Source organism: Agelaius tricolor, unplaced genomic scaffold, assembly GCF_023055355.1.
Source record: "Agelaius tricolor isolate 1412-34295 unplaced genomic scaffold, bAgeTri1.0.p SCAF_127, whole genome shotgun sequence".
NCBI classification, from domain to species: domain Eukaryota; kingdom Metazoa; phylum Chordata; class Aves; order Passeriformes; family Icteridae; genus Agelaius; species Agelaius tricolor.
The window spans coordinates 46,159-59,260 of record NW_027269387.1 but is presented as its reverse complement, the minus strand read 5'-3'; the positions used below and the strand labels follow the sequence as shown (position 1 = coordinate 59,260).

Genomic DNA, 13,102 nt, shown 5'->3' with positions numbered 1-13,102 from the left:
CTTCCTGCCGGTGCTGCGGGCAGAGAGCGAGAGCGGAGAGCGGAGCCGAGATGAGCCGGGCTCGGCGCCGGGCGTGGCCCGGGGCGGTTTGGCACTGGGGCTGATACCGGGCTTAGCACCGGGTTTGGCGCTGGGGCTGATACCGGGCTTGACACCGGGTTTGACAGCAGGTCTAATACCGGGTTTGACACCAGATTTGACACCGGGTTTGGCACTGGGTCTAATACTGAGCTTGCTACCGGCTTGTTTGGGTCTAATACTGGGCTTGGCACCGGGTCTAATTCCAGGCTTGACACTGGGTTTGATACCAGGTCTAATCCCGAGCTTGGCACTGGGTGTTGCACCTGGTTTGGCACCGGGTCTAATACCGGGCTTGACACTGGGTTTGATACCGGGTCTAATACTGGGCTTGGCACCGGGCTTGGCACTGGGTCTAACACTGGGTTTGGCACTGGGTCTAATATCGGGTTTGACACTGGGTCTAACACTGGGTTTAGCACTGAGTCTAATCCCGGGCTTGGCACCAGCTTCATTCATCATTGACCGGCTTGGCTGGAATCCACCCCCAGCCCCCTTTTCACTCCTTTTTCCCCCAAAAATCACCCAGGGAAAGAGAGAGGCTGCCCCAGGCCTCCCCTCGAGGTCCGAACCAGGCACCAGCCTGGTTTCGCTGCTTTCAATGTATTTGTTTTAAATTTACTCATTGATAAATTTAATTTACACACGTGTTTAATTCATTGAGTCGCCCCTTGTTCATTAATTGACGGGCACGGCGTGGGGACAGAGCTCGGAGCAATTCTTGGCTCACCCTTTTCTGCTCATTCCCCATTTTTCAGCATCCCTAAATTATTCCAAACCCAAACCCCCCCACGCCTACGTGTGCAGCTACCAGCACTTTTATCACTTTTATTCAAAAATAATTTTATTGTTCCTTTCACTTCTCCTTTTACACAGGAAATCGCTTCTCTCACGGCTCGGGGCTGACCACAGACCTTCCTATTTTTAACTTTATTTTTGACTTTCCTTTTTGTCCAAGAGCCCCCCCGGACAAGTGCAGAAGCCACCGGAAACTCGGGGCTGGTACCGAAGTGATGATTTTCATTTTTTCTTTTTTTTTTTTTTTTATTTTTTTACACCTTTTTTTTTGCCTTTTTTTTTTTTTTTTTGAGGACATCGGTCAAAAACTCACCCACCGTTAATTCTGTGAGAGAGTTTTTTGGGGGTTCTGGGTTTTCCGGTGCTCGGAACACTCAGACTGAAAACTGGGGGGCGGATGGGTGCTGAAAACACCTTTTTTTTTTTACTTTTTTTTTTCTTTTTTTTTTGGTTAATTTGGGGCTAAGGTTGATTTATTGGGGAGTGAGCCGTGCAAAGCGGGATGGATCAGGATCCCCTTTCCCTCCTGGATTATCCGTGTAATTGGTGATTATCCGGGTGCGACCGCCGTGAATTCTTGGGCTCAAGAAGGAGCTGGAGGCTCGGGTTTAACCGGCACGGAGGGATTTGCTCAGTGCCGGAAATAAAATAAAAATCCAAGGAAAATAAAATCACCAATCCGAGTTTTTCTGCAGGATTTTGATCAATTTCTTCAAGGTGCGGGTGGGTCCAGGAATGGGAGCAACCTGCCGCCTTTTCTCGCCGTTTCAGGGAAAAATGTACCTCGATAAAAATTTCTTAAAATCTAAATTTTAATTTAAAAAGAAATAATCCAAGGACAAGGGTGGGAGGTTCCAGCCTGATGGATGCGGGTCCCTCCATCCTCAGCCCCAACGGGCCCCAGAATTTTGGGGTCAAATCAGGAGGATTTTGGCCACCTCCCACCCTCCATCCCCAGCCCCACCGGGGGCAGAATTTTGGGGTCAATCGGGAGGATTTTGGCCACCTCCCACCTTCCATCCTAAGCCCCAGGATTTTGGGGTAAATCGGGAGGATTTTGGCCACCTCCCACCCTCCATCCTCAGCCCCAGGATTTTGGGGTAAATCAGGAGGATTTTGGGCACCTCCCACCCTCCATCCCCAGCCCCAGGATTTTGGGGTCAATAGGGAGGATTTTGGCCGCCTCCCACCGTCCATCCCCAGCACCAGAATTTTGGGGTCAATCAGGAGGATTTTGGCCACCTCCCACCCTCCATTCTCAGCCCCACCGGGGGCAGAATTTCGGGGTAAATCAGGAGGATTTTGGGCACCTCCCACCCTCCATCCCCAGCCCCACCGGGGGCAGAATTTTGGGGTAAATCAGGAGGATTTTGGGCACCTCCCACCCTCCATCCCCAGCCCCACCGGGCGCAGAATTTTGGGGTAAATCAGGAGGATTTTGGCCGCCTCCCACCCTCCATCCCCAGCCCCACCGGGGGCAGAATTTTGGGGTAAATCAGGAGGATTTTGGCCACCTCCCACCCTCCATCCTCAGCCCCAGGATTTTGGGGTAAATCAGGAGGATTTTGGGCACCTCCCACCCTCCATCCTCAGCCCCACCGGGGGCAGAATTTTGGGGTAAATCAGGAGGATTTTGGGCACCTCCCACCCTCCATCCCCAGCCCCACCGGGGGCAGAATTTTGGGGTAAATCAGGAGGATTTTGGCCACCTCCCACCCTCCATTCCCAGCCGCACCAGAGGCAGGATTTTGGGGTAAATCAGGAGGATTTTGGCCACCTCCCACCTTCCATCCTAAGCCCCAGGATTTTGGGGCCAATCGGGAGGATTTTGGCCACCTCCCACCCTCCATCCTCAGCCCCAGGATTTTGGGGTAAATCAGGAGGATTTTGGGCACCTCCCACCCTCCATCCCCAGCCCCACCGGGCGCAGAATTTTGGGGCCAATCAGGAGGATTTTGGCCACCTCCCACCCTCCATCCCTAGCCCCAGGATTTTGGGGTCAATAGGGAGGATTTTGGCCGCCTCCCACCGTCCATCCCCAGCACCAGAATTTTGGGGTAAATCAGGAGGATTTTGGGCACCTCCCACCCTCCATCCCCAGCCCCACCGGGGGCAGGAAGGCGACGCCTCCCCCGGCGCGGGGGGAACCGAAAGCGGCGGCGGCGGCGGCGGCGGCCCCGGGCAGCGCCATGGAGGAGCTGCCGGGCGAAGCCTCCTGCCCCATCTGCGGCGAATATTTCCGCGAGCCCGTGTCCATCCACTGCGGCCACCACTTCTGCCGGGGCTGCATCGAGCGCTGCTGGGAGTGGCCCACGGCGGGGTTCGCCTGCCCGCGCTGCCGGGACACGGCCCCGCAGCGGAGCCTCCGCCCGAGCCGGGAGCTGGAGCGGGTGCTGGAGCTCGCCCGGCGCCTGAGCCGCGGGGAAGCGCTGGGGACCGAGGATGAGGAGGATGAGGAGGGGGAAATGTGCCAGAGGCACCGGGAGCCGCTGGAGCTCTTCTGCAAGGAGGACGGGGCGCTGCTGTGCGCGATCTGCCGCGAGTCGCGGGCGCACCGGGCACACGCGGTGCTGCCGCTGCCGGAGGCCGCGCGGGACTTCGAGGTAATTTCGCTTCCCACCCAAAAATGTCGCCCCCGGAGCCTTGAAGGGGTCGGGACACGCTCGGCGGCCTCCGCTCTCTCTGTTCTCCGCCCAGCCTGGAGGGATCGGGGTCTTCATCCAATTCGCGCTCCTCATCCTCCTCCCTGCCGCGGAATCCCGGCCGCTGTGCGGCTCCAGCGCCCGGCGGGCACCAAACCCCCAAATCTGCAGGAATGTGGGCAAAAAGAGCGGGACGATTTTCCCGGAGCCCAAATCCTCAGATCTGCAGGAATGAGGGCAAAAAGACCGGGATGATTTTCCCGGACCCCATCCCTAAATCTGCAGGAATGCGGGCAAAAAGAGCGGGACGATTTTCATGGAGCCACCCCTAAATCTGCAGGAATGTGGGCAAAAGAGCGGGATTTTTTTCCTGGAGCCCACCCCTAAATCTGCAGGAATGCGGGCAAAAAGAGCGGGACGATTTTCCCGGAGCCCATCCCTAAATCTGCCAGAATGTGGGCAAAAAGAGCGGGACGATTTTCACGGAGCCCAAATCCTCAGATCTGCAGGAATATGGGCAAAAAGAGCGGGATTTTTTTCCTGGAGCCCACCCCTAAATCTGCAGGAATGCGGGCAAAAAGAGCGGGATGATTTTCCCGGAGCCCAAATCCTCAAATCTGCAGGAATGTGGGCAAAAAAGAGCGGGACGATTTTCCCGGAGCCCATCCCTAAATCTGCAGGAATGAGGGCAAAAAGAGCGGGATTTTTTTTTCCCGGAGCCCATCCCTAAATCTGCAGGAATATGGGCAAAAAGAGCGGGACGATTTTCATGGAGCCCAAATCCTCAAATCTGCAGGAATGAGGGCAAAAAGAGCGGGATGATTTTCCCGGAGCCCAAATCCTCAAATCTGCAGGAATGCGGGCAAAAAGAGCGGGATGATTTTCATGGAGCCCATCCCTAAACCTGCAGGAATGAGGGCAAAAAAGAGCGGGATTTTTTTCATGGAGCCCAAATCCTCAAATCTGCAGGAATGTGGCCAAAAATAGTAGGATTTTTTTCCAGGAGCCCACCCCTAAATCTGCCGGAATGCGGGCAAAAAGAGCGGGATGATTTTCCCGGAGCCCAAATCCTCAAATCTGCAGGAATGCGGGCAAAAAGAGCGGGATGATTTTCCTGGAGCCCATCCCTAAATCTGCCGGAATGCGGGCAAAAAGAGCGGGATGATTTTCCCGGAGCCCAAACCCCCAAATCTGCAGGAATGCGGGCAAAAAGAGCGGGACGATTTTCATGGAGCCACCCCTAAATCTGCAGGAATGTGGGCAAAAGAGCGGGATTTTTTTCCTGGAGCCCACCCCTAAATCTGCAGGAATGTGGGCAAAAAGAGCGGGACGATTTTCCCGGAGCCCATCCCTAAATCTGCCAGAATGTGGGCAAAAAGAGCGGGATGATTTTCCCGGAGCCCAAATCCTCAAATCTGCAGGAATGAGGGCAAAAAAGAGCGGGACGATTTTCCCGGAGCCCATCCCTAAATCTGCAGGAATGAGGGCAAAAAGAGCGGGATTTTTTTCAAGGAGCCCACCCCTAAATCTTCAGGAATATGGGCAAAAAAGAGCGGGATTTTTTTCATGGAGCCCATCCCTAAATCTGCAGGAATGCGGGCAAAAAGAGCGGGACGATTTTCCCGGAGCCCAAATCCTCAAATCTGCCGGAATATGGGCAAAAAGAGCGGGATTTTTTTAATGGAGCCCATCCCTAAATCTGCAGGAATGTGGACAAAAAGAGCGGGAATTTTTTTAATGGAGCCCATCCCTAAATCTGCCGAAATGCGGGCAAAAAGAGCGGGACGATTTTCCCGGAGCCCATCCCTAAATCTGCAGGAATGTGGGCAAAAAGAGCGGGATGATTTTCCCGGAGCCCAAATCCTCAAATCTGCAGGAATATGGGCAAAAAGAGCGGGACGATTTTCATGGAGCCCAAATCCTCAAATCTGCAGGAATGCGGGCAAAAAGAGCGGGATTTTTTTTTTTCATGGAGCAGGGAGGACAAACGGAGCTGCCCGCGCTCCAGCCCCTGCCCAGAGCGAGGTTTTGAAGCCGTCCCAGTCTCCAGAAAATTTGGATTTTCGTTTTTCCTTCCCTCAGGAGCAAATCCAGGCTGAGCTGCAAACCCTGGAGGACGAGAGGGACAAACTCCTGGAGCTGCGGGAGGCTGAAATGAGGAGAATCTGGGAGTGTTTGGTAAATGCTGGAGCGGAGGGGGGTGGTTTATTAAAAATACGGATATTGATCTAGTGCCGATAGCCAAGAGTGATGGACAAAAACTCTGAGAGTTCAAAGTTAGAAAGTTTATTTAGAATTTAGTTAGAATGTTTATTTCAGGACGGGTCTCAAATGCACACCGCAATTTACAGGTGATTACTGAGTCCTTTTATCTACACAAATACTGAATACCCAAAATACAAATTCATACTCATAACTTTGGTACAAAATCCCAGTCCCCGCTTCGTATGGTAATTAGTTCGACAGCTAATTAAGCACGCGCAGTTCGCTCCTCAAAATGAGTCGGGGGTCCCTTTCATGGGGAGGGGGTCCCAAAATGAGGAAATAAACGGAGCCTTCCTCGTTCTGACCTTTCTACGTTTTCAATGCAAATAAGACAAAGGAACCCATTGGTAGAACTCCCATTCGCCATCTTTAATTGTTTTCACAACAGAGGAGGCCACAATTGTATTTTGTTCCTAAAAACGATTGTCTTTTGTTCCTAAAAACGATTGGTTTATATTCCTAAAAACGATTGTCTTATGTTCCTAAAAACGATTGGTTTATGTTCCTAAAAACGATTGGTTTATGTTCCTAAAAACAATTGTCTTTTGTTCCTAAAAACAATTGTCTTACGTTCCTGGAAACAATTGTTTTATGTTCCTCAAAGCCATTTATCAGTTTCTGTATTCTTCATTATAAGAAGAATATAGATAATATATTATCTATATTCTTCTTATATATAATATATATATTATATATATAATATAATATATTCTTAATTATAGAAGAATATATAACAATATACTCTTCATTATAGAAGAATGTATAACAATATATTCTTCATTATAGAGGAATATATAACAATATGCTCTTCATTATAGAGGAATATATAACAATATATTTTTCATTATGGAAGAATATATAACAATATACTCTTCATTATAGAAGAATGTATAACAATATACTCTTCATTATAGAAGAATATATAACAATATATTCTTCATTATAGAAGAATATATAACAATTTATTCTTCATTATAGAAGAATATATAACAATATACTCTTCATTATAGAGGAATATATAACAATATGCTCTTCATTATAGAAGAATATATAACATTGCGTTGACAAGCAATCAATTATTAATTAGCCACTAACTCTTTGCTCCATCACGGCCTTCCCATTTATTTTGATTCACTCCAGTAAATCTTATCTCGAACCGGACCCTCAGCTCCTGTAAAATCCCCAAACCTTCACAATTCCCGTCTCGGGGGCGTCTCCCGCTGGGTTTAGAGCGGGCGAGGCCGCTCCTGGCTCTGGGGTCTCTCTGCAGGGAAGGGTTGGACCGAAAATCCCAAATCCCCAAACCCCAAATCCCAACCCCAAACCCCAAACCCCAAACCCAAACCCCAAACCCCAAACCCCAAATCCCAAACCCCAAACCCCAAACCCCAAACCCCAAACCCCAAATCCCCAAATCCAAACCCCAAACCCCAAACCCCAATCCCAAACCCCAAACCCCAAACCCCAAACCCCAAACCCCAAACCCCAAATCCCAAACCCCAAACCCCAAACCCCAAACCCCAACCCCAAATCCCAACCCCAAATCCCAACCCCAAACCCCAAATCCCCAAACCCCAAACCCAATCCCAAACCCCAAATCCCAAACCCCAAACCCCAAATCCCCAATCCCCAAACCCAAACCCCAAATCCCAATCCCCAAACCCAATCCCAAATCCCAAACCCCAACCCCAAACCCCAAACCCCAATCCCCAAACCCTAACCCCAAACCCCAAACCCCAAATCCCAAACCCCAACCCCAAACCCCAAACCCCAATCCCCAAACCCTAACCCCAAACCCCAAACCCCAAATCCCAAACCCCAACCCCAAATCCCCAACCCCCGCAGGAGCAGACGGCGGCCGAGCGGCGGCGGATCCAGTCCCGGTTCCGGGGGCTGCGCCTGGCCCTGGAGGAGCTGCCCCGGCGCCTCCTGGCGCGGCTGCGGCGCCTGGAGAGCGACATCGGCGGCGCGCAGGAGGAGCGGGCGGCGCTGCTGACCCGCGAGATCTCGCGGCTGGAGCTGCGCGCCCGGGAGCTGCGGGAGCGGCCGCGGAGCCCGGCACGGACCTTCCTGCAGGTGACGGGGGCCGGGACACCCCAGGGAAGGGAAAAGGGCACTGGGAAAGGGGGAAAAATCTCCTAGAAAAGGCAAAAAGTGCCTTGGGAAAGGGAAAAAGTCCATTAGAAAAGTCTCTTAGAAAAGGCAAAAAGTGCCTTGGGAAAGGGGAAAAGTGCCCTGGGAAAGGGGAAAAGTGCCTTAGGAAAGGGAAAAAGGCAAAAAGTGCCTTAGGAAAGGCAAAAAGTCCCTTGGAAAAGGGAAAAAGTGCCTTAGGAAAGGGAAAAAGTCCCTGAGAAAAGGGAAAAAGTCCCTGAGAAAAGGGGAAAAGTCTCCTAGAAAAGTCAAAAAGTCTCTTAGAAAAGGCAAAAAGTCCCTTGGAAAAGGGAAAAAGTCCCTGAGAAAAGTCTCTTAGAAAAGGCAAAAAGTCCCTTAGAAAAGGCAAAAAGTCTCCTAGAAAAGGGAAAAAGTCCCTTAGGAAAGGGGAAAAGTGCCTTGGGAAAGGGGAAAAGTGCCTGAGAAAAGGGAAAAAGTCCCTTAGGAAAGGGAAAAACTCTCCTAGAAAAGTCTCTTAGAAAAGTCGGAAAGTCTCTTAGAAAAGGCAAAAAGTCTCTTAGAAAAGGGAAAAAGTCCCTTAGGAAAGGGGAAAAGTGCCCTGGGAAAGGGAAAAAGTCCCCGAGAAAAGGCAAAAAGTCCCTGAGAAAAGGGAAAAAGTCCCTGAGAAAAGGGAAAAAGTCCCTGAGAAAAGGGAAAAAGTCTCCTAGAAAAGTCGGAAAGTCTCTCAGAAAAGGCAAAAAGTCCCTTAGGAAAGTCAAAAAGTCTCTTAGAAAAGTCAAAAAGTCTCTTAGAAAAGTCCCTTAGAAAAGGCAAAAAGTCTCCTAGAAAAGGCAAAAGGTCTCTTGGAAAAGGGAAAAAGTCCCTTAGAAAAGGGAAAAAGTGCCTTAGAAAAGGGAAAAAGTGCCTTAGAAAAGTCAAAAAGTCTCCTAGAAAAGGCAAATGTCTCCCAGAAAAGTCAAAAGGTCTCTTTTCCCAGAGAAATTTCTTGTCCCGAGAAAAGTCAAAAAGTCTCTCAAAGTTGGAAATTCTCTTTTCCCAGATAAAGTTTCTTGTCCCGAGAAAAGTTGGAAAAGTTGGATTTTCTTTTCACAGAGAAAAGTTTGGATTTTTCTTTTCCCAGAGAAATTTCTTGTCCCCAGAAAAGCCGGAAAGTCTCTTTTCCCAGCCAAGAAGGAGTCCGAGCTCTTCATTTACCATTCTCAATTTTATTGTATTTTTTTTTTAATTGTACCAATGTTTATTGTATTTTATCTATAAAATTTTTTCCTCCTGTCCAGCCGAGGCCCTCTCATGGTGACAGCCCAGGGGCCGTGTTAACTTTTTATACAAAAAAAAACCAATATTTAAATTTACACTATTGGAAAATGCAACATTTAAATTAACTGCAATATTAAAAAATATTAAAAAAAACAAAACTACAGTATTAAAAAAAATTTTAAAAACCCGACAATATTAAAAATAAATAAAAATTAAATAGACAGTGAGATTCCACTCTAAACCGACCCAAAAGCGCCAAGGTCACAGCAGAAGATGGAGGCCAAGGAGGAGGAGGAGGAGGAGGAGGAGGAAGGCCCAGACCTTTCCCCCCCGAAACCCCATCCCAAAAACCCCAAAATTGGCTTTTTTCTCGTGATTCCGAGCGTTCACCGTGCCCCGTGTCCCCTCCGTCCCCTCCAGGACATCAGCAGCGCCTTGAGCAGGTAAGGGCGGAGCTCCAACATTTTTGGGTTTGAGCCAAATCCCTGCTTTGCCTTCACTTGGAGACCAAAATATTCCATTTTTAGCCCAAATATGTGGGCGTGCACAGGGAGTTCCCTCCAGGGCGGATCCTCAGCCTCTTTTTTTTTTTCCTTTTTTTTTCCCCCCAGCCTCAGAAATGAAAATTTCGAGTTGCCCCCAGAATTCCCAGATTTTGAGAGTAAAATTCAGCATTTCAGGGAGGAAAACGCTCTCCTGGAGGAGACGCTGAGGAGCTTCCGAGGTATCGGGGCGGGCTGGGCGATGGAGAGATCAATTTAATTGAAATAATTAAAATAATAAATTTTTATTATAAATAATTGTAATATAAATATGATATAAATATAATATAAATGTATAAATGTATAAATATATAAATATATATTATGTAATATATATAAATATATAAATATATAAATATAATATATAAATATAATATACAAATATAATATAAAATTATAATTAAATTTTATTAATTAAAATAATAACATTTAATTAATTTAATTGAAATAATTAAAATAATAAATTTTTATTATAATTAATAGTAATAAAAATATAAATATATAAATATATAAATATATAAATATACAAATATATAAATATATAAATATATAAATATATAAATATATAAATATATATTATGTAATATATATAAATATATAAATATAATATATAAATATAATATAAAATTATAATTAAATTTTATTAATTAAAATAATAACATTTAATTCAAATTAAAAATTAATTTATATAAAAATTGCATTATAAGTTTAATAACTAAAATCAATTTTTAAATCACTGTAATTTTATTATATAATTATCATGCATACGTGCACCCATAAATTATATTTGTGTGCTTAGAGCGCAGGCGGTGACTTGTTGCGATTATTTTAACTGCAATTATTTTAGCCGCAATTAGTTTTTTAATTGCAATTTATTGCAAAAATCCTGGGTTTTTTATCAGCCCGTGTCTCCCTTTCTCCCCTTTTCTCAGACGTCCTGGCCTTCGAGCTGCCGGAGAAAAGTGAGTCCCGGGATGGGGGAAAATGGGGGAAAATGAGGGGAAAATGAGGGGAAATGAGGGAAATGAGGGGAAAATGGGGGAAAATGAGGGGAAAAGAGGGGAAATGAGGAGAAAATTAGGGGAAATCGGGAAATTAGGGGAAAATGGGTGGAAATTAGGAGAAAATGAGGGGAAATGAGGGGAAGATGAGGAGAAATGGGGGAAAATGATGGGAAATGAGGGGGAAATTAGGAGAATTGAGGGGAAATCGGGGAAATGAGGGGGAAACAAGGGGAAATGAGGGGAAATGAGGGGAAATTATGGGAAATGAGGGGAAATGAGGAGAAATTAGGGGAAATGAGGGGAAATGAGGGGAAATGAGGAGAAATGAGGGGAAATTAGGGGAAATCAGGGGGAAATCAGGGGGAAACGAGGAGAAATGAGGGGAAATGAGGGGAAATGAGGGGAAATGAGGGGGAAGATGAGGAGAAATGGGGGAAAATGATGGAAAATCGGGGAAATGAGGGGAAATGATGGGAAATGAGGGGAAATGAGGGGAAATGAGGGGAAATCAGGGGGAAACGAGGAGAAATGAGGGGAAATTAGGACAAAATGAGGGGAAATGAGGGGGAAACGAGTGGAAACGAGTTGAAAGGGCCCCGGAGGAAGGCAGGCCGCAGGCGATCCCCGCCCTGTGCCGCAGTGCCGGTGACGCTGGAGCCCAGCACCGCCCACCCCCAGCTGCTCGTGGCGCCCGACGGCGGCAGCGTCACCTGGGAGAGCGCCCGGGACCCTCCCGCGCTCGGAGCCCAGGCCGGAGCCGACCCCTGCGTGCTGGGCCGCGAGGCCGTCACGGGCGGGAGGCGCTGCTGGGACGTGCAGGTGGCCCCAGAGGGGTCCTGGGCACTGGGGGTGGCCAGGGAGATCCCCGGGAGAGGGGCAGGGACCTTCGGGAGTGGGGCAGAGACCGCTGGGAGAGAGGAAGGGACCCCCGGGAATGGGGAAGGGACCCCCTGGAATGGGGCAGGGACCCCCTGGAATGGGGCAGGGACCCTCGGGAGTGGGGAAGGGACCCCCGGGAATGGGACAGGGACCCCCGGGAGCGGGGCAGGGACCCTCGGGAGCGGAGCAGGGACCTTTGGGAGTGGGGGAGAGACCCCCGGGAATGGGGGAGAGACCCCTGGGAGAGAGGAAGGGACCCTCGTGAGTGAGGCAGGGACCCCCTGGAATGGGGCAGGGATCCTCGGGAATGGGGAAGGGACCCCCATGAGTGGGGAAGGGACCCTCGGGAGTGGGGGAGAGACCCTCGGGAATGGGGAAGGGACCCTCGGGAGTGGGACAGGGACCCTTGGGAATGGGGCAGGGACCCCCTGGAATGGGGCAGGGACCCCCTGGAATGGGGCAGGGACCCTCGGGAATGGGGAAGGGACCCCACGGAATGGGGCAGGGACCCTCGGGAATGAGGCAGGGACCCTCATGAGTGAGGCAGGGATCCCTGGGAGCAAGGAAGGGACCCCTGGGAGTGAGGCAGAGCCCCCCGGTAGTGGGGCAGGGACCCTTGGGAATGAGTCAGGGACCTCTGGGAGAGAGGAAGGGACCCTCGAGAATGGGACAGAGCCCCCCGGGAGTGGGGCAGAGCCCCCCGAGTGGGAGCTGTGGTCCATGGGGCAGTGCCAGGGCCAGTTCTGGGCTCTCACCTCGCTGGAGCGCACCCCGCTGCTCCTGCCCCGGGCGCCGCGCAGGGTGAGGGTGGCCCTGGACTACGACGGGGGCCGGGTGGCTTTCTTCGATGCCGACGAGCGGAGTTTGATCTTCGCCTTCCCGGCGGCCTCGTTCGAGGGCCACAGCGTCCGGCCCTGGTTCCTGGTGTGGGGAGAGGGCGCCCGCATCTCCCTGTGCCCCTGAGCTCCCCCAGAGCCCGGGGTTTCACCATTCCCGGCTCTCCAGGGATTCCCGGAGCTGCTCGGGGTCGCTGTCCTGAGCTGTCACCCCCGAATGCGGGGCTGGAAACGGAGCTGCCTCTGCGCCGCCCCATCCTGCGCCACCCCGATCCCTTTCTCTCCTCCCCTCCGGCTTTGGATCAATTAAAAACACAACATTTGCATGTTTTAGCTTCTGCTCTGTCTGGCGTTCGCTGCCGCGGGGTGTCAAGGGAGGGTTTTGTTTAACGAAACCCCATTTGTTTCATTAAACTCAATTCGTTTAATTAAACCCCATTCGGCGTCGGTGAAAGCGGCGAAAATCGCCGGAATTCGCGTCCTGGGTCTGAGGGCTGAGGCACCGCCCGCCGTAGGGCTGGTCCCGCCTCGGCCTCCCCGGCTTTTTTTTGGGGATAAATACAGTGAAAATTGGGGTTTTGGGGGTAAATAAAGTGAAAACTGGGGTTTTAGGGATAAATACAGTGAAAATTGGGGTTTTGGGGATAAATAAAGCGAAAATCGGGTACGAGCAGCTGGGGAGGAGGAAG

At 49.9% G+C, this 13,102-nt stretch overlaps 1 protein-coding gene across 1 annotated transcript; it reads left to right on the top strand.

The window, feature by feature from the left end:
* The first annotated feature begins 2,949 nt into the window (after positions 1 to 2,949).
* LOC139586608 (E3 ubiquitin-protein ligase TRIM7-like) lies at positions 2,950 to 12,746 on the top strand. The gene is made up of 7 exons (XM_071420166.1): positions 2,950 to 3,479; positions 5,601 to 5,696; positions 7,629 to 7,859; positions 9,573 to 9,595; positions 9,764 to 9,876; positions 10,627 to 10,656; positions 11,339 to 12,746. The coding sequence occupies exons 1-7, from the start codon at positions 3,066 to 3,068 to the stop codon at positions 12,538 to 12,540; spliced, it is 2,109 nt and encodes a 702-aa protein (XP_071276267.1). The 5' UTR covers positions 2,950 to 3,065; the 3' UTR covers positions 12,541 to 12,746.
* The last annotated feature ends 356 nt before the right edge of the window (positions 12,747 to 13,102 follow it).

Excerpts from the sequence above, each read along its gene's own strand:
- LOC139586608 (XM_071420166.1), top strand. The coding sequence starts at position 3,066 with ATGGAGGAGCTGCCGGGCGAAGCCTCCTGCCCCATCTGCGGCGAATAT. Across the intron at positions 3,480-5,600 it reads AGGCCGCGCGGGACTTCGAG|GAGCAAATCCAGGCTGAGCT; the intron begins GTAATTTCGCTT and ends TCCTTCCCTCAG. Across the intron at positions 7,860-9,572 it reads CGGCACGGACCTTCCTGCAG|GACATCAGCAGCGCCTTGAG; the intron begins GTGACGGGGGCC and ends CGTCCCCTCCAG.